Genomic DNA, 22,394 nt, shown 5'->3' with positions numbered 1-22,394 from the left:
ATGTCGAATGATAATAGAAAACGTGTACGAAGAGCTATATAAATCAGGCTACTGTTAATGATGTATCGTAGAATCGTAGACGATTGGCGAACATAATAAACGTACAAGCTGCTTTGAATCCCACAGAGATTGATAATTGGACCCCACAACACGAGCTTTAGTTCGAATCCTCTGGCTCTGGACTCTACCTTATCAAGTCTCTGGACCGAGGTGTCCAGAATAGCTCGAGGTAACGAGACAATCTAGAAACGCGATTTGGCTTAACGACAAGAGCGATTTCCAATCACTGGTATACAACAGAAAGAGAAAATCGCATGATCAAATTACCGGATGCTCCAGTTATCTCTAATGAAAATCCCAATAACGATTTTATCCTCGTTATGTCAGCTAGGAAATTATAATTGTCTGTATATCGGTTTAGATGTAAGAATGTGCAACGATATCTCGAATCTTTTATTATATCAATAATCCAGGGTACAATATATCGCGATATCATGTAATTCAAACATTCAGTACTACTTCATTGTTATGTTAACACGATTTCGCGAGTAGATTAAATTTTCTCATACGTTTCATTTGCAATCTTTTTATGTACCAGTGTGTTTTCAAAAGCAAACGTCGTTCATGGGCGAGTAAATAAAAGAGCAGATTATCACAAATAACACGAAATTGAGTGCTGACACGTGAGAATGTACATAGTAAAACGGCGTCGTGTCGGACCCGCTACGACCCCTTCATCGATGTTGAAAGGAACCACTGTGTGGTCATAGAGTCAGAGGATGAAGACCTCAACAAATGCCGAGATTTGGTTGCCTCGGATGATGGATGTGATCTAGCCTGAAGGGGAAAACAGTCCTGGTGAGCAAAAAGAGCGACGTGACGCGCAATAGAGGGAGGGGGGGGGCAAAGAGAAAGAGAGGGAGAAAAAGAATAACGAAAAGACGACACCGATGATGGAGATAGAATCGACGCAGAAAAGATGTACATGCGTACAGGAGATCGATAAAAGAAAAGCAAGGAATAAGGATTGGCACTGTGTCGCCAGAGATTGCACGAAATTGCGAAAGACGGAGAACCTCTGCAGAAAGAGAGATTCCGTCGCGTCTCGCGTCATCAGGAGGAGGATACGTTGTGTCCCGTCGACGGATGAATGCAATTTTTCACGGATGCTATGAGGGCGGAAGACTGCCGGAAACCGGAAGCGGGATCGGCGAGTCCGCGTAACGCGCGAAAGAGAAAACAAAGCTCCGGCCGGACACGCACGTCTCGCGCGTGTATTCGTGAACAAAAAAGCACGGTCTTATCTCACTCACGACGGAGAGAGATTAATGCCGTTTGATGAATCGCGATGTCCCTCCATGCGCTGTCGCGTATAATTGCGGCCATTCTTCACTCCTTACACGAGTAATATCTGTGCCATGCTATTGCATATTTACCTTTGTACTGAATGATTCGATTGTGCCATAATTTTTACTGATAACGTAATTTGATATAATTGCGACATGTTCAACGTAAACGATCGAACTCGACAATACATCGATTTCTCTAGCCTGAAAAGAATAAATCAATTCTTCAAATTAAATACCTATCTTTTTACCTGGCTTATTCTTGCCCAGTACAGATAAAATTTTATCATGATCTTCTTTAAACCGGTATTACTAAGTAAAAAATGTAACATGGTTATCAAGGAGTTTATTAAAAATTCAGTTGATCTAAAAGCTTAAGTCATAATAGCATGAAATTTTGTAGAATACTTTTAATCAAGCTGCCCCCTTTGATCCAAATTATATCAACAAAATTGTCAAAATTTCAAATTATTAGAAAATATTTTATCACAATGGTACAGAACAGTTAAGTAAAACTAACACTATGTTTATCACAGTACCTGGAGGTCATCATACTCTATCTTAATAATGAATGACGGGTTAATAAAAAGTACATTGTTATTAGGAGAAAAAAAACATATGTACAAAAACGTGAATGGTCAACAGGAAGGCGGCAGGTGTACCAAAACGATAAAAATGATGAAGATATAAAATAGAGAAGAAACAGGCAATGGCGTAGATATTACATCAAAGGCTACATCGTCAGAAGCGGAAGTGATGCTTATTCAGTTGGAAGTTGCGGCTTACTGGGTCTGCAAAAGATAAAAAGAGACAGAGAGAGAGAGAGAGAGAGAGAGAGAAAGAGAGAGAGAGTTGAAGAGGTGGAGAGAGATAACCTGCTGCGCTAGTGAACAGAAAACTAAAGAGGAAGCAAGAGGAGGAAAAAGAGGAGGAGGATCTATCGGCCGGAAGGCGTAGATACTTTATCCACGCTACCTACTACGACCGCGATAGATAACTCTCTAGAAAACTTAGTAAAACCACTTTAGTTTGCACATTGGTCGCTTATAACGTGATTCTACCCTTCCGTTCGATTATATCGGAAGCTCCTAATCATGATCTACGACAGACATTGCGTATTCCTAAAAAGTACAAATTATTTTCCGTTCCGTTATCCTTACAAAAAAATATCGTAGGAATTCATGCACGTATTCTGATATATGCGAAATGATATATCTAAAAGAAATTTTCCCTCGATGTTTACGTTTAATAACGTTTATACAATCCAACGCAAGTTAAAGAGGATGAAAAGAAGACAACAAGCAAAATGCTCAAGAAGAGAAAGGCGAGAGAACGCGACCGCTGTTGTATCGAACACAGTCATGAGTGAGTAATTATTATTATATCGCGTGAATATCCGTACGGGTTGATGTAATTAAACGTTCAAATGCCGCGTTGGACTCGGACTGTCTAAAAGATCGGAATTTCCGATAGCTCGTTAAAACGCTGGTGGTGCGTTCCGAGAGAGAGAGAGAGAGAGAGAGGAGAAACGAGAGCAAACGCGCGCGGCTGTACACGCTTATACCGCCCAGCTGGTGTTGCGAGGCGTGATTAATACCGAAATACGAATGACTTTATTCATGAGGGACCCACGCCTTGTTATGCAGATCAAATTTATGGCTAAATCATATGGTGCCCTCGCGGTCGTCAACGTTACTCTCTTCGCATTTCGCTCGCGGCGGTGGTGCAAAAATCGGGCTAACGAGGCTGAATGCGAATGCAAGGGAGAAAGAAAGCTACGCAGACAGGTGGCTACATTATGAACATGCCTTAAAGTAGCTTTCTAACGGACGCACTGCAACACCAGCTCACTCCTCTCCCATTCTCTACCGTTCTCTTCCACTCTGTCTCTCTGTATTGTATTTCTCTCTTTCCGCCTTTTCCGCCTGTCCTCTTTGTCGCCTATCTCTCCCACCGGTACTCTCTCTACGGTATGTGTCCATCTCTCCTCGTTTTCGCTTGTGCCGCCTTCATCGTTCTCTATCCGGCTCGCCGGCACGTCTGCCCATTCTCGGACCAGTAGTGAGATAGACGTTTATCTCTCGTTTCTACAAACTGTGCTCGCTCGTGTTGCAAGGCAGGGGAAATTCAAGCGCGATCGATAGGATACCGCATCAGAATCACTCACAGACGAGCGCTCATTTCTCTCGCATTCTTGCTGCTGACTGTAATGTTGCAGCGAGACGATCGCCGTTTCTCACACGTTGTGTTCCGTATTTCCCGGTGTTTTTTCAACTATTCGCGATATTATATACTTCTTTATGTATACCGCAGATTCTTAATTTTGTACAAAGTTATCTAATCAATATATTATATTACACGTTGAAATTATAAATATTTATGAGCAAATCCCAGAACTTTTGTTCAATCATAATATCGCGTAATTCTGAATATCATTTCGCTTAATTCCCTATTATAATTAATTTATATTTTTCTCATCTCTCTTTAAGCCATAACGTTGATAAATACCAATCATTTATCAGGGAGCTCGGTATGCTCTGTCGGAAAATATATAATTGCGAAAAACCGGTCACGCCCTTTCAACCGGTTATTACACTAACGAGCCCTCAAAGGTAGAATATCCAATACATTAAATTGAAATTTATCATCAGCACCGCCGTGCTGTCAGTATCGTTGCATTAAACGACCGTGGCGATATAACGACGTTATTTATTATACTCGTGATACCCAATTGAAGAGGCAGTAGTCTTTGCGATGTCGAAACGATCGGACTTCTTTTGCTTTTATGCTTTTTTTAGATATAAAATTGAGGTAAAAAATGTTTATTTAAAGATTCAATTGAGAGTATATTAAGCGATTACTCACCTTCATGTAGTTTCTCCAAGGTACCCTCAGCCAGGACTCCCGCGAAAAAGAAGCAGAACCACAGCAAGCCGACCATTCTCCTAATTCGATTTCTTGACGTATCCATTCTGTTAGCACTTAGATACTGTAACAGAAATATAAATTGTTAACAGGTTAATAATGCAGGTTAATAATAGAAATGTAAACACATACAATTGTATGATATATCGCTCATTCGCTACGACAATGATACAACTTAAAAAATTATCATTTTTTAGTTGCTCGCAAGAAAATAATGGAAACGTAAAGAAAAAAAACATACTTTAAAAGTACTTTTTTTATTCCCTTTATAATCAGCTATTACATCAAAACTATATTTCAAAAAGATAAAATTACAAAATTTTAAAAATTCAAAGTAAAACTTATATTTTCTGGAAAACTTTTTTTTTTTTTTTTTTTTTTTTTTTATTTTTTTTAAATTATATTGTACACACACACACAGAGAGAATTTTCTTTTAAAATTTATCCTGAAAATATAGTAGCTGTGGTACGATACAATATCGTATATAATATAATATGCACTTCAGTAAAATTAATCAAACTTATTTTATACTTTATTATATAGTTTTATTAATAAATGAGAGAGATTTACATTAAAATTCTTCGAAATACAATGTTGTCCGACGACTACTATATATATTTTCAGGGTAAACTCTAAGTAAAAATTCTCTCCGTGTTGTTATAGCAAATGAGTAATATATATTGCATAACATTCTAATGAAGTAATTATATCATTTTTATAATAATACACACTGTGAGAGAAATGTTTTGCATTATATATAACTTACAGAAGCTTTCTTACTTTTTAATTTAAATTTTTTGCTCCAATTAAATTTTGACAACAGAATTTTCAAATTTAAAAAAGTAAGAAAGTTTTTGTAAGTCACACATATCATATAAAATATTTGTCAGTATACGATACAAAATTTCTACAAGTTTCAACGCTTTTCACGAACGAAAAATGCTCCCGCAACTCGCAAGTCTAGAAGTTAGGAGAGGCGAGGGCAGAAGTCCGGGCGCGACAGATGCGTCTCAAAATACAGAGCAGCACGATTAACTGGATTATAAATATATACTGACGTCCGCCTAGAAGAGAGAGGCAAATCGATAGTTGGCGACTAGCCAAGATTCCCCGTAAAGTACTGCGCGCGTACGGGCAATTAAGGGAATGCTTGATAAATCGCGAACGCGTACATGGTACATCGAGAGACGAACAAGTTTTCGGTACATGGTAACGTAACGGCGTAACGTAAGCGTAATGACAAAACGTTAACGGGAATGGTGGCGGAGGTTGTTAACATCGGGCACGAGCAAATATGTTTTTATCGTCTTGCTTCTCGAGTACGGCGAGTACTTCGGCGGCGGGCAGGAAAGTTCCGGGGAAGTTCGCGCTGCAGTATCAATAACCAGTTTTCCGAGACGAAAAACTATCCGAGTCTCTTGGAACCGCTGGCGGATATCCTTCCAGGGATTCTCCTCCTCCCTCTGGCAGTAGGAACTGCGGAGCTTCCCTCGCAAGCTTTTCTTATACGGGCGCTCGCGCACGAACGGGAGAGGAAACAAAATAACGAATGGTACTAATAGAGCGTTCTTGGTCTCCAGAAAACTTTTCTACTGTGCCGCTACAGAGCGCTGTAGCCACGGTATTGGTCGAGCAGTGCGTCGTAAATCAAAAGTTTCTCACCTACAGTAAGAGAGAACGCGAGTATGTATATAACGTTACCGTGAGCAATAACTGTGTTCTCTGGCGCTTTTTTTTTTTTACCAGTTTGCAACAAAAATTCAAAACAAATGACACTAAATTAAGAAGTTTCATGAAGCTCTGGTGATGATCACTACGAAGTAGCTAACATAATCATTGAGAACGAAATGCAGTGTAATAAAATTACAAGTTTCATGTAAGTTTCACATAAATATGTTAGAGTCTCATCTCAACAATATAAACACAACGATAAAAAATATATATAAATAAATAATTTTTGCAATAATATCGTAACGGTAAATGCTTGCATAATTCCTTTTTTAAAAATTCGATATGCGTGGAACGTAAAGTGATAAAATGCAGAGATTAAAGCGCACAACGGTAAATTTACTCTTAATTATAATGCATCTGCTCGTATAACAGAACGGAATCGAATGGAGAGAAAATCGAAGTACCATCTTCAGAATTTCCCACCGGTATTCCCGCGACTCAACGTTCTCGGTTTCTCAGGTCTTGAGTGTGCTTTCGAGAAGCGATGCACTCATGGCATACTAAAACGCCTCACTCAATCAGTTCAGCTTTACGCAAAGCGGCATTTCTAGGACGCTCTGGTCCTTAGATCTGTAATTTGCGCGATGCCCTCAAAGCCATCGGGCTCAGCTGTCTCTGTCTACTTTAACGATTTCAAGTACATCTAACCGGACATTCCTTTGGCCGCTTACGGCCCGTAAGACTTATCGACGAACGCTACACCCAACGTTCACGCACAGAAGAGCGTATCTACGCTGTATCGGAAAACGATTTCTAAGGATCCTCTATACTAAAGATCCTTTATATTGCCTGCAATGTTGACGAGAATTACCTCGTAATGAATAATCAAGATGAGCATCGTTACAGCTACTAGCTTAACAGCTAGAGAAGATTACAGAAGCGAATAATTCACGTAAAGTTAACTAGAAACAGTCCAAGGGTACTCAAAAAGAGCCGTAATTATAATATCATAAGCCTTTAAGAATTATGATATTCCGAGACGCCAAAAAGTCATTTTGAAGTTACGATATTTAATTACTCCGGATGCAGACGATCTTACTGATAAATTTGTAACTCGTGTTAATTGATTAATGGAATCGCGACTTTGACGGTAGTAAAGTAATTGGGAAAGGATCCGAGGCCTCGGGCAGAACGCCTTAAGCAGCAATGGCCACTTAGCCACATTGCAACAGGCATTAGCGGTAACGAAGTTAACGAGAGCTCGGTTAAACCGGTTTAGAGGGCACGAAGACATGCCAGGGGGCGAGAAGCCTAAAATCCGACGGCGGTCTTCAGCTAAGCCCGTCTCCTTGTTGGAATTAGTAACTTCTACAGTGACCTCTTCCTTCATCATCTTTACTTTCTCTTTGTACTGAGCGATTTCTTGAGCTAACAAGTCTTTGGTAAATAATCTTTTCGCGATAGTATTAAAGATGCGTCCATACGACATTAAGAAAACTGTATTGTTAAGATACAACAAATCTTTTGATGCACATCTATATTGCTCTATCCATGCATAGTCCAATTCAACAGTTACCTCTACCTTCCTGTATATGTCTGGATATATATTGAATGCAACCCTCGTTGAATGTCTGTTAACGTTTGCATAGAGGTATGACTCGTTGAAACTAGATAGCCCAAGTTTTTAATTTGCTCGATTCTGATTCTTCGTCTAGTGAAGTGGATACGAGGAACCTCTCCAATTTCAATTTCGCCACGAAGAATCCCCCTCGACTGAACCCGTTATAGAAATGCCGGACAAGAGGGAGTCCTCGAGTGCACTCGAGACTGAAGGACGCTCAGGATCAATATTTATAATCTAGATTCTAGACGGTCTGAGGTCTGCACCGTCCATGCCTAAATGTACTAAACAAGGCCCGCAGTCAGTTCGAAATTTTTAGATTGCCACATATCACAAGTATCGCATCACTACACGCACAAATTACGACGTAAAATTTCTCACGTATCCTCACGTACTCAAATTATATATAACTTATAAAAACTGACATTTTATTCAATTCCTTATCGGAAACGCTGTTTTTATCGTTAGATTTAACCGTTTAAAGCTGCCGATGGCGGGAAATGATCGGCTTTCGTCTCTGAGAACACGCAGGTCCCATTAACGGAATCACAAGGGCATCGGCCCAAAGCAGCTCGCACACCGTGCACTTGCGATCACTGCGTGCTAGCATGCCTCCAAACGAGCTTCCTCGAGAGCTTTTTATTTTGTAAGGAACGAAGGAAGAAAAGGTGGCTCTAGCTCGTTAGCCACGATTACAGTGGAAACTACGGCGGGAACACCGATCACCGTTATCCACCGCTATCTGCGAACAGGCATGATGGTAGCCTCTGTGGAATTTGCGAGTAGCCGATAGTTGACTAAGACGTTCCATCTACCGGCAATTTCACCCAGACGCGGACAATCGGCTAGATACTCGATAGTTCGACGGTTTCGACGGCGATCGCGTACGTTCATCACGGCAAAGAAGACGGCGAATAAGCGGTTCAATAGTTCAAACCCTTTGAAGTTTCTAAAAGCTATCTCGAGCGTGACGAGATAGCTTTTAGAGGAGCAACCTTTGTGGCTCATGGCAAAATATAAATCCGCGATATAGAGAAACTTTAAAAGATGCAATGGAGAAAATAAAAAGTTTCTATCTTTAAATACAACTGCACTAATTCATTTAAGCAATTTACATAGGATCGTAATTTCTTCGTTACAAATAAATAGCGTTGTGATGCTATTCCATATTTATAATTTTTATTGTTAAAAGCATGCTTCAATAATAGAATGATTGAATAAACATTTTTTGCTGTTAATATTAGTCAAACAATCAGCTCTAAAAACGGCAATATCAGCTAACATCAGTCAAAAAACTTATAGGGTAACTCCAATATATACCTATCAAAAACTTAATTTATTAAGTATTATTTACATGTAACAGAGTAGTTACGTGTCTTGCAGGAAATTATCCTCATTCCTTCTATTTTTTCTGACTTCTGTGGCGTAAATCTCAGCGCGGCGTATTTACCGGAGTTACTTTAAGTATGTCATAAATATGTACATCTTGAAACAACTACAAAAAACAATAAATAATTTGGCCTTATGCAGCTAAATAATATCATATTTTTCTGTAATTTTAGATAAATAATTTTTAAACAAACAAGTGGATTCAAATGAATTTTTATACGAATATTTATAAGTTTTATTAGTATATACAATATAAAAAATTTAATTCAATTTGTAATGCTACGATCTTATTAAATTGGAAAATAAATGTTATAAAATATGATTTTACATAAAAATCAAGGTAAACAACAAAATTAAATAACTTTCAAACCAATAAAAGAATTGTTTTCAACAATTGTTTTAAACAAATACTCAGATACAACAATAAAATAATGAACAAAATTTCTATATTTTTGATAATGCTCACAAGCGTGACACATATATCTGTAATTGCAAAAATCAAATATTCTAATTACTTTAAATTTTTTAATGACAATAAAAACGTCATTATTAATTAAAATATTATCATTTCCATCATATCTTTTTCATTTAACCACACTTAAATATTATATAATATTACATCAGCATAAGATCCCGTGACTTACAAACAGAAACTTTGTTGCTAAGATCTTGAAGTGTACGACGTCGTTATACGATCCTGCGTCCCTATTTGAGGGTTGTCTTTCGTTCAAATCGGGGTAGACTGGCTTTTTCACTAATGAACCGAGGGTGTAAGGAATGTTTCGAAAGGGCAGATCTCTTTTTCTTTTTGATCTTATTTAGAGAACGGGATTCGGACCCCTATCTTTTATAGAAAATAGCTTCTTGTCAAATAATACGAAAAACAACGTCGAACATTTTATCAGAATGAAAAAAAATTTACCATACCTTAATAAATATTTCTTTAAATATTTGTAAGTACATAAACATTTACTGAATATTAACGCATTGAAAAAATATCTTAATTTCAAAGAAATATTTCTTTGCTCGTATTAAAAAAAAATTATTTCTTTGTATCAATGAAAATTCCTTGAAAATAAGATATTGTACATATATGTATGTATTTAAAACAAGAACCATTAATTTAATTTAATTATCATTTTTTTCATTGAATAAATATTTATTTACTGTAAGTAAATGTTTACTTACAAATATTTAAAAAATATTTAAAATATATATATACCTATATATAATAAACTTTTTCCCGTAGAAATTTTTTTTTAGAAATTATTTTTTGTAGAAATTTTTTTTGTAGAAATTATTTACAAAATATGTATCTTTGAATTATAAAATCTAAAATTTATTAGAACAAATTATATTACAACATTATATTAGAACAAAAATTTAGCAATACCCAAAACGATAAAAATTTTCGATGCTTCCAATGTCATACATTCCTATACATTCTTGTGAACCTTAGTTTATTCGCGAACATTCAGTTTTATCCATTCTTCGCATTGGAACTTTTTTAATTTCCGCCCGCAAGAGCTGAAAAAAATGTTCGCGCAAAAATCCCTGCAATATTTACTCACATCTCCCACTTCTTTCTCGTTTTATTCGTGAATTTCGTAACTCAATCTACCCAGCGCGTTCGAGTTCGCCTCCGAACGGCCATCGACCTCGAAAGTCTAAATCAATACCAATAATTCTTCCAACTGAACTTTTTCCTTCGCTTCCAGTGATTATTTCGATCTAATTGATACGAATGCACGGGAATGTTTCGCGACATTTTTGCGCGACGTGTGGTATTTTAACCGCGCTTAAAATCACCGACGAGAACTTAATGCTGTCAAAGGTCTGTAACGTTCCCAGTTTTAAGCCACCCACGACGACGTGATAATCGAGTGTGCTACGCTTTTAGCTATAATGGACAAGTACACGCGTCGCTAGGAGTGCGCTAAAGAGAATCGAGCGGAAAGGGAGCAACACAGCTCGCAACGCAAAAGGGGCTGCGAGTGAGGGAGGTAGAACGCGTACCACGGCGAACAACTGCGTGGTAACTGAATTACTTGGTACATCACGCTTACTGGTTCGATGATGCGATTTCACCGCGATCCAGAGCGGCGAACGGCGACGGCGACGGCGACGACAACGACGCAACGGCAAGTGAATTTTCATCGCTGCTAAAAGCGACACTTAATCAATGCTCCGAAGATCTATGATGTTAAAAAGGAGCCCCGCGCGATTAACCTGTTTTAAAATATTATCGGGGCACATAATTATTTAACAATTCCACCTATTTATACAATTTCATCTGTTTTTCCATCTATTTTTATCTACATATTTTTAATGAGCTACATACGTATGTACCTACAATAATATGAATGCAACATAACTATTTGCACTGACGCAATTTTCTATTAAATAACAAAATTAATGTACAGACGAGAACACATGCGGCTACTGATAAATGCAGTCAAGTTTCAAATAATTGTGTAGCTTTACACTTCTGTATAAAACATTTAGTTTCACTGATGCGTTGTTAATTTTGGCCGTAGGAAATTTCGTTCGGGGCCATTTGTCTCGGAACATCTGCTGTACTTCTGAAGCAAAAGTTGCTCCTCCGATCATATCAAACATTTACGCGAAACAACTGCGTGTAACACCGAATAGGATTTCTGTCCTGAGAAAATAAATTTACAATTTAAGCTATTAATCTTTCCGACCTGCGCTATTCATCTTGATCATTAAGCACATATTGCTACTGGCACATGTATACGTTTCCACTATTTTCCTTTCAATAGACTTTTATTTATCCGTCTATATAACTTCGCGGATAAGAAAAGGCGACGGCAAGTGAAGATAAACCGACACTATGTCTTTTTGCCGGGTACTTTGAGCGGGGAAATACAGGAGTATCGCGGAAAGAAAAATAATTACAGTTCCGATCTTCTAGTTCTCCAGAGAATTACTACGCGGTCGGCGGAACGAATGACTGAGAATAGAAATGCGCGAGAGTAAGAACTGGAAAAAATGAAATTTATTTGCGACCATGCGGTAAACCTTAATTGTAAATTCGTTCTAACAGATGGAAATAAGAGATGCAAACATGTAAGCAAAATAACCAACAAAAAATCAAACCAGACAGATGTTTCCGACATCCTTCTTTTCAGCACTATTAGAAGACTATACATCAAAATAAACGTGGAAATATGTACATCATTACTAAATTAAAATAGAAATTATATTAAGAAACGAAAGATACAACGAAAAAATATTTTTCTGTATCATCTGAAATATTTTCATTTGAGAATCGACGATACTGCGAGTTTAACAGATTTAACTGTCCACCAGTCTTGTATCTTCTTTGCTTGTTTGTTAGTCTATGCCTTTTCATTTTTCGCCACTTTTCTATCCACTGATACTTCTACCCCCCTCTCTCTCTCTCTTTCTCTCTCTCTCTCTCTCTCTCTCTGCTTTTTCCCAAAGCTGATTGCACTGGGAATATAATTTGATTGCTTCGGTGCCTGGTCTCAATAGACGCGGTAATCCTAGCCTCGCGGCTTAATGAAAAAGTATTATTGGCTATTCTTCTTCTAGAGCGACTCCGCTGATCCCGCAGAGCCCGAAATTGTACCTTTGCGTTATACGACACGAAAAAAAAAAGAACATTAAACGATGAGGAATAGCACTCATTGAATGCAATGTCCCACGTTGCGTACCCACTCTGGGTATTTTGAAAAAGTCTGTATAATATATAAAGCGATAAAGCTTCTCTTAGTGTTATAGGAAGCAATAAAGTATGAAATGGATTTTTGGAGAATGGTGGCAACATTACTCTTCTTGCATTTATAATTATTATAAATGAAGATTGGTGGGAAATGGCTGATTAATCTTCCAACGCTATTTATCAACATGTCAGAGGATCGTTAAATAAATGAATAATTCTGTTCACACCATTATTTCTTCATACTATTTTCATTCGTAATATAATTATGCTCCTAATCGCAAACATTTTCATAATAATCCTGTTATATTAAGTCTTTATCATAAATGATTTTTACGACCGACTGTGTGCTGCCAACCAAAGGTTATTATTTAAGCATTATTAGTATATTAATAAGTAGAGGAAAATTGCCAATAATGATATAGATCTCCTAAAAAAACATCCCCTTATTTCTTGGAAACTAAACATTGCGTTATTAATCTGGAAACACGGTAGTGTCTCGGCGTATACTAATAAAAACATAATCTATAATATTTAGATTTCTGCACTGGAAAGCGTTTAATTGCATTAATTGAAATTCTTATGAAAAATGGAAATCAAAATTTGTTGATTAAATTTGTCTATTACAATTCTAGTTGAAATAACCAGAATTCTGGTTAATATCATCTGATAGTCTATTTTCAAACAAAAATGTTTCTTAATGTAAATTTTTGTTTTACATTGAAGTGAAAGGATTGTAGAAGCTATCACATATTACATTCACCTGTAGGTATTTTGTATAGATGACTCCTGTGAAAGAAAAAAATATAGGAATATGTGATGTGGCTTTACTGTGTCAGTTTTGGAGCTCATTTTCGCTTATTATATGAAAAATTATTGCAAAATTGCAATAATATTATAAAAATTGCTACATCAATTAATAAAAAACACTTCCTAATTTATATTTATGTTCCTGAAGTTTTATTTTTAATTCTTGTTTAAGAAATACAATCCAAAAACAAAATAATATAAGAATATCAGCGACTTTCCGCTATATTTTACTTGTAAGAATCTAAATCATAAAATGGAAAGTAAAATTTTTATATGTGACAAAAAATAGTAAAGTATTCTTGAATTGTTATAAAGATTTCCTCTCCAAGTGAATTTTGAAACAATAGGATAAACACAATAAAAAAGACGGATACTTATTATTGTGCAATGCGTTTGTATTAATCAATGCACCATTAGATTGTAAATTAACCCGATTAATTTGTGCCGAATAAACCTCCCTTTGTTTTCTCGATTCGATAGCTTGAACTTCCATCAGTCTCCTCGTCTCATTCTTTTCCTCTTCGAATTTCTGCCGACCATCGTTAAAGCTTTCTTCGTCGGAGCATCTTATTCCGCTCTTCGACCTATCGCTTCGATGCTGCTTCGTTAGTAAAAAGATTCCTACCAAAGAATTCAATGAACTTAAAAAATATTAAAGCGCACACACACACACACACACACACACACACACACACCTTAAGCGAGACATTTGTCCTTTGTTATTTTTGTAAGCAGCTCTCAAAGGTCCCTTCTTGAAAACGAGATTTCGGATGCCTTTCATCGGACTCGATAAAATAAAAAAAAAAAGATTATATTACTCGGCTTTTCGTAATTATATATAATATAAATACGTCTACGCGCGCGCGTAATACCCTTTACGTATAACTCTTTTACATAAAATACAGCATTTGCATAAAAGTAAACTTATAATTATATATGTAAATTCGAAATTCCACAAAGGTGAAACTTGCATAAATATGTTTCCTGAGACCACGTTTTCAACCATGTAATCATGATAACATTTTTCAATTGCTGTCATCATCTCGAAAAATATCTCATTTCTCAGGATATATACAATATATATATATATATATTTAAAAAAAATGCAATATCACACAACATGAAAAACGATAATATGGTCGGATTGTCAGTCTAATATCTTGTATAGCGAACAAGCAATGAAAAGATCGTCGAAATAGCCATGAAAAATTACGGTCACTTCGCTCGATAGCAAAAGTAGCTCGCAGATTTCCCCGCAGGGCTGTGAGCAAGAAAATGGAATATCTGGTCTGACGAGCTGAGCCAATAAATCATCGTCCGCCATCAAGTATCGCTGTAGTGGCGTCTCCTCCATCGTTACGGGAAGAATCGCGAATTCCTTGCAATCTTAAACGGTGCGATAACAGCTCAAGAACCGCGAAATAAGTCAGACGTTTACGTCTCTCGTCCGTCTCTCGTGGCGTCTCTATTGCGGAAGTGAGTCGGAAAAGAGCGTGCAGTCAACAGGGCCGTAAACTTATCAGTGATGCGCCGAGGTACAAGAAGCAGAATCGTCTTTATACTCTTCCATTACCGCGCCTCATTCATACCATGAATATCATAAATCTCTTTATATGCCCGAGTTTATTTCGCTCTTATCGTTGTCTCATATAATTTGTTAATGATGCAGTAAACGCGGCCTGCATAATAGGTGCTCGCCCGTAAAATAGACTCGTTCCTGTTTTCATCGCGTTTAACATCAATCGGAAGGATGTTATCGTGTTTCCTATATCGCGCTGACAAAAACTGATATCTTATATCCAAAATTAAGAAGAAGAAATTCGTCGTAAAGTTCTTACAATACTCATTTCTTTTATATAAACGACGGCGACCTCGGCGATCATAGTCGGAACGATAAGTTTGCTTGACTTTTTGACTATTTACTGCGACAATAAAACAAACCATTTACTTTTAATTTTGATAACATTTTATTAACCATTTTTCTGTAAATAAATAATGTTTACGTAATATTGTTTTCCACGAGAAAACCATTTAAGCAGAGATAGAACTCGTAACATGAGTAGACTGTCTTTCATCAGTCCGAAATATCCTGACTACCCTTACGTGCCCAAGGGCAGTCAGCTCTCGAGTATGATTCATCCCCCGATTTGTTATTTTCACATTAACCAACATCCTCTCTTCATCCTCTCTTCATCCTCTCGTGGGGATTCCTTTTTGACTGCGCAGATACGACGAATGTGGTCGATAGATGGAATGCCATTACCCAGCTGTTGGCGCGTTAATGTCTTGTTTATATGAAAGAGCTAGTCATTGGGGCGCATCTATCAATTTACTTCTAACAGATACATGATACGATGGTGTGCTCTTGGCTGCATCTAATATTATACCTCATCGTGAGATTTATCATTCCGATCTTTTCTCTTCGCTCCATCATCTTTTGATAATCGTTACTAACTCGATATCATAATTGCAAAATTAAATTACGATTAATATAGAAAAAGTTCTTAAGTCACACAGCATTCCTTGATATCAAATGCGCATTAATTTCTTCGCGTTTCTTCATCAACTACGTAAATTTAATTAATCATTATCTTTCTGCCGTACACGGGAAAAGCGACAGTCGCGCGCCGTTATACTATTGCGTAATCGCTAATAGCATACCCGAGGCAGCATCCAAGTCATAGAATAAGAGGAATGAGATAACGTTTCCTCGTCTACCATGAAATTCAAAGAGAGTGAAACGCCACGCGCTCATTTAATATGCGTAATCTTATTTGCGATAAAGTATCCTTCGCTCGCATAATTAGTCCAAAAGATAAGTATAATTGCGACTTCGTTTCCTTTTACTTTCAAGAGAGCTCGTTTAATATTACATATTCAGTGTATAACGACGCTCTACGAGCTAACAATTAGATAGCCGTTTGGCATTTTCATTATCCACGTTTGTACTGTCAATTCGGTCATACAATTTTTCAAACATTCTTCGACTGTACGTCATCCCGAAGGAAAAGAGAGAACGTTTCGCGGCAACTTCTTGCTCTGTGCAATTTATCATGCATACGAGAGAGTATTGTAGCGGATATCCCTTAAGATTACGATGCCCTACGGTACATGTACGAACATTTAATGCTCGACGTCACTATAAAAGCGACGGTTACACTTGTACGTGGTGCACGTGCCGACCAACGACGAGCGTGTTAAATCGTAATAGGCGTAAAATTGTACGCCAAGCTACGCAAGTGCACGCGAAACGAAAAAGAGAAAACGAGAGTCAGCGTTTCCTTCTAGTAATGTAAGAACACTGGCTCGGGGACGAGAAATGCTTACTCGGAAAGACAAATTTCCGTTTTCTGCTTTTCGCTATCACTCGGCAGCAATTTAAAAAATAAAAGAGAACAAAAATGTAACATAAAAGGAGCTCTGTGAGATAGCCTTACATGTTGATATTAAACGATGTCATCGAGACATCGAGATAACCGTTCTTAAAAGAAATACCCATTAATAGCCTCGCATGAATAATTTTACAATGAATTTACGATAGATGTGATTGTATTACCTAACGTATGTACAATCTTAATGAGGTTTCTGCGACACACATCGCGACGATGCCTATAACGGCGCGTATTGAGTTCAGAATCAACGAGTCCCGTGTCCTTATTGTCAGTCACGTGGCTATATGAGATTCCTCGGATCGCAATCTCGTCTTATTTCCGCGGGAGGAAGGGCAGGAGATGCTGGCAGATGGAACGTACATACATACATAAGGGAGATCGTCAACTCACACCGAACCTATATAGAGATAGGGAGAGAGATAGAAAGGGAAAGATATAAAAATTCACGAGCATTATTCGAGCACATGTGACGTAATAAAAATGCACATTTAGCTATTGTACACATATATATGCGACATGAATTCACAATAATTGAAATATATGCATATATGTGTTGGATTAGCGTGAGAATAATTTGCATTCGAAGCGCTCACAATCTCACCTTGTGCGAGACATCGAAGACTTCCTGTATTTATCAGCACACCTTTGAGAAAACGATCGATTATAGTGACGGATACAATTGATGAAGTTTAACACGTCGATGCATTGATCGAGTGATCAACATGAACACACGACTCGATTCAATTTTTATCGTCTGGATAATTTATAATTCTTCGTATCATAGACTATCTACGTCTCCCTCCACTTAATCAAATCTTAATGAATAAATTATATAATATGCGCTCTCAAAATCCGCAAAACAAATTTTTTTTTTAGCTAAACGAAATAAACGCAAAAATTTTTTTGCGGATTATTATATAATTTATTCATTAAGATTTGGTTAAGTGGGGGCGGGGAGGGGGAGATAACTAGGCGAACTATTTTATGCATGTGCTTTAGGATTTTATCGGTCTCTGCGATAGACATCGATATCGCGTAAAGTGAAACAAAATCATTACGTTGATGTACTTTTACTCTCGCGCTTTAAATATCTTACAGTAAAATCTCACTCCAAGCAAGTAAAAATACAACACCCTTAAAAAAAAAAGTAAAAATATTTCACTTCTTAAAAAAAAGTGACAATTTTCACTCTTTTTAGTGTGAATTTTCACTTCCAAGAAGTAAAATCTCACTTCAAAAAAATTGAAATTTCACTTTAAAAAGAATAAAAATCGTTTTTTTTTTTTTAGAAGCAAAATATTTTCACTTTTTTTCAAGAAGGATGGTTGCATTTTCTCTTGGAGTGAAATTTCACTGCAAGAAATTTAGAGTGTATGTATTATATTACGAGATATATTGATATAATCGTATGAACCGTAATTACACTTAAAAAAAGAAGTGTTTAATTTTAAATTATTAAAATATTGTTTTTTAAATCCATTTAAAAATATTTTAGTTTTAAACTTTTTTAATAAAAAACCATATATGTTTGGATTTAAAACGAAAAAAGTTTAATATATTACGTTTAAAATTAAAATACCTTTTATCATTAAACATTTGTTTTGCAAAGATATTTTAAACGTAAACATTTTAAACAATGCATCCATACCCTGATGATTATGTCATAGAAATTACACATACTCGTACATATAATCGAATGAAGGCGGATGAAGGCAATTAGATCACAATTTGATACTGTCATAATTACCGAATATCGGCCATAAAGCGAAGATTCCAGGAGCACAGCAATTTCCAGTGAGAATAAAGCGATTTATCACACCGGGCGCTATATATAACACCGAAATTCGCAGTAATATTCAGACCCGGGAGCGCAGACCGGGCCGAGAGAGTTACGTAATTCTCTTCGCTCCTCGCAATCATGGTCGAGATTGTAATCGTGTCGTTACACGCGGTAAGGCCATCCGTTTCACGGTGCCGAGCTTCAAGAAAAAGTCTTCAAGCGATAGCGCGGCTAATCAGAATCCGGAGACGCGGTAAGTGGAAAGAACCGACCGCTTAGACACGCTTTTGAAGTCCCAGCGAAGCGTAAAGTAATCCGGCACCGTACGCGGGTTCCCAAGGTATCACCTCGAATCGTTCCTACGACGTCGAGGCGGGAGAGATTATTAATTGTAATTAAATTCAGAGAGCCGGATGAGAGAGAGCCGGTGTGGTTTAAGCGGCTAATTCGCAGCCCATCGTGCTGCTGTACTCTTACAGACCCTCGTACTTTACGCCCGCTAAAAAAATTATCTTCAGCCACGGCGTTCTGTCTAACGGATTTAGCGAGCCGCTGTGGGTCTTTGAAACTTTTAACGAAACGAGACTTAATAAGGAGCGGCTTAACGGTTACTTTATCAAAGGATACATGTGTGCTGTGTGTGCTTTTCTGGTAGCTACACTTACAAAGATAAATATAAAAAAAAAAAAATAATATCGCGATTGTTTAACTTTTAAATAGGTAAGTAGAATACTGAGAACATCCCAAAGAAATTTTATTTTTATAGTTATATTTTTCAACAGTATTAAAAAGTTAAATTTACATTATTTAAATTTGCATGAGATAAAGGAATATAAAAATAATTAACTTTAAGACTTCAGGGCAATTCTTTTCATTTTCCTTTTCTAGAACAAGGTTTGTAAGATAACTATGTGTAGAGTTCTGTAGTCACTTACGTACTTAAAAAAGTTAAAGGTTAAAGAAATTATTTTTTTTAATTATTATATACACTCGAGGCGCCCCGTATGACTTCGTTCATTATTCGTCTATCTAACTGACTTCGATAGAAAAATCGCAAATATTTCAATCATAGTTTTACAACTTCCACGAACAAAGTAAGCATTCGCATTTTCTGACGGTATAAAATTTTTCTCTCCACCCTGTCTTTTTCGGCCACGGCAATTTCATTGTAACCATGATATACTGACGACCTTACCCATCCAAAACAAGCGGCAATCACGACTGCGGTTAATAATTTCATGCCACAAAACCATGCTCGAGAGAGTGCGACGGGCGAAACATCGGGATGCTGCGGTCGCGACGTAAAACCGCGAGCTGAATAAAATCCGACGCCGCAGCAGCGCGAGCAGCCGAAATATCGTCCGGTTTTCCTATGTCACTGACGTGCGCGCGAAAGTAAGTTCAAATGAATTAATCGTGTACCTGCGTATGCTGAAATATGTATATTTCTTTGTTCCTTACGTTCCTTGCGTTTCAAGTGATTATTTAAACGCAATGTATTGTATAATAGAGTAGATTTTAAAGTGAATCGGATCAATATACATTTTGAGATGGTTATCGTTAAAATTTTGTAATTTTTTCAAACGTATTCATTAACTTTGATTATTAATATTCTTATAAAGATGTTTATTGACATCAAGAATTATTAAATTGCTCGTCAATTTAATAAGGGGTTTATTACTACTGTGGTTCTGCTTATGACTATACGTTTCAACATTGAAAAAGATTTCGGCGCGTATATGCCAAACTATAATTTGCAGAATCAGATATGTATATAAATTCACATAGAAATATATATATTTAAGCATTGAGATCCTTTGATCCAAGAACTTTAATCGACTATAGGAATTCTGTTTTAATTTAAAGAATACCATGTTTATATATTACTTTATTATATAAAACCCAAGCGAAAATTGTAAAAATTAAGAATTTATAATAAAACTTAATAAAAAACACAATTTGTTTATTACTATTTTCTTTACTCAAAGAATAAAAATTTATCCGATTCGCCTCAGCCTATCCTCTAACACAAATCATCCAGTTGACATCATACTTTGTTAAGTAATCACTTATAGTTGGAAAATCTTTCAAGTTGGCTTAACTCGAATAAAGTAAATCATTTCATACATTCTATTTTCGATCTAATCCTCAAACTTTATATCGCATATATAATGTTTAGATTTAGGTATATCGAGGATTCGATGAACAGCGAAGGATGTCATTTTTCTTGAAATATATCTTCGTGTCACGGAACGTCGTGTCGTGAAAGTTCAATATCCTTTGTACGCGGGCCAAAACCGCGGGACATCCGCTCGAAGAAAGTTCGACGAGTCCCGATGGTAGCAGAACAATCTCAAATTTACATAAAGCGCTCGCGCATGTCTGGTGCATTACTCACGATAATCCCGAGCTACGATTGCCGGGCCGTAGAGTATGAAACCGCAGACCAAAGCCGGGATGAGATTAAGTGGAGCGAGTATGCTCCGCGCAAGGCTGAGCAAACTTATCGTTCAAGTTTTAATTCAAGCTTTTTATTTATACACGTCATGAATTCTCGTACGCCACTCGTATGCTGAACCGCCGCCACATTTTCTCGACATCCGCCTCGTTGATTCCCTATTCGGCGCAGCATTTTAGCCCAATTTTATCTATATGACGAATTATGCATACCGCGATAGTATTCGCGCAACGAATGGAATCATTCGTATTGTAACAATGCTTTTGTAAAATTGTCTGTTCATTCTCTGACGCGTCGTGGAATTTTGTTCTCTCGAATTTCGTGATTGTTAACACGGTCTTTTAACACGATAAAAACGTTCGAGTAAATACAATAAGTATTTCTTCTAGAAGCGAGATGAATTAATTGTTGCGAGACGTGAGACGCGGAAAAAATTTAAAAAGACGAAATAAGATGGGACGGCTAGAAGGAAACACGCCGAGTGTTCACGAAAATCAGATTTGAGATTCGCTTAGGCCCGCTGTTCAAAATCGTTGAACATAATTAAGCGTGGACGTGACAGGAGTGACGTAGCCGGCTCAAGCGACGTCGTATATTATAGAACTCTCTTCTTTTACTCTCATTCTCTCATTTCTTCCCTGATGCTCTATCACAGCTACTCTTCGACTCTCGCCGCCTCTCTGCGGGGTAGCAGAAAGGTTAATGCAGTTACTCGTCCCCCCTCTCGACCCTGCACCCCTCACTCCCTTTCGCGCGGGACCGGCGAAAAGGGCTTTTCCCGTCCAGACAGGCGCTGGAGACGGGCGTTTTAGTAAAATGGCCTGAAAATGCAATTATCGGCTATAGGTGTGCAGTAATGAATTGCCCGCGTTATCTACATAGACACTTTTGACCAGTCTGACGCTGACTGGCGGCACGGATTCGGCGATTTCATGTAAAATACTCTCCGCCTCTGCGGCCTTCTTCAGCTCGAAGTATGAAAAATCCAAACGATACGAGATATAGCTGGATAGTAGCAATAGACAAGTTAACCCGACTTACCGAGTGAGATTACGAGGACCCGGCTGAGGCCTCGAGCTAGTTCCAAGGACGCCATCGTTCAAGGAAATTAATTTATGGATTAATAAGGGACCCTCAGGACTTAATATATTTATGCCGGTAATTCGCGTACCACCTGGTTCTGCCGGCTGTAAGGCTCGCAAACTCTCCGTTTATTACACATGTAGCCTCGTAAAGCTGCATCAACTGTAAGCTAACGAATAATTCAAACTTGCTATATAAACAAAAGTGTGTTC

The 22,394-nt window shown here is 37.3% G+C and overlaps 1 protein-coding gene across 2 annotated transcripts in view; it reads right to left on the bottom strand.

Annotated features, from left to right (window-relative positions):
- LOC108754863 (semaphorin-2A) overlaps positions 1 to 22,394 on the bottom strand; it is a 361,619-nt gene that overhangs the window by 169,229 nt on the left and 169,996 nt on the right. For both annotated transcript variants that reach the window (XM_018497496.1, XM_018497495.1), the window contains exon 3: positions 4,212 to 4,336. In XM_018497496.1, coding sequence (XP_018352998.1) covers positions 4,212 to 4,336 — 125 coding nt within the window. The remainder of the gene's footprint in view (positions 1 to 4,211; positions 4,337 to 22,394) is intronic.

This window comes from Trachymyrmex septentrionalis, unplaced genomic scaffold (assembly GCF_001594115.1).
Source record: "Trachymyrmex septentrionalis isolate Tsep2-gDNA-1 unplaced genomic scaffold, Tsep1.0 scaffold81, whole genome shotgun sequence".
In the NCBI taxonomy this organism is placed as follows: domain Eukaryota; kingdom Metazoa; phylum Arthropoda; class Insecta; order Hymenoptera; family Formicidae; genus Trachymyrmex; species Trachymyrmex septentrionalis.
Note: the sequence above shows the minus strand (reverse complement) of the source record. Positions and strands in the feature narration are given on the sequence as shown.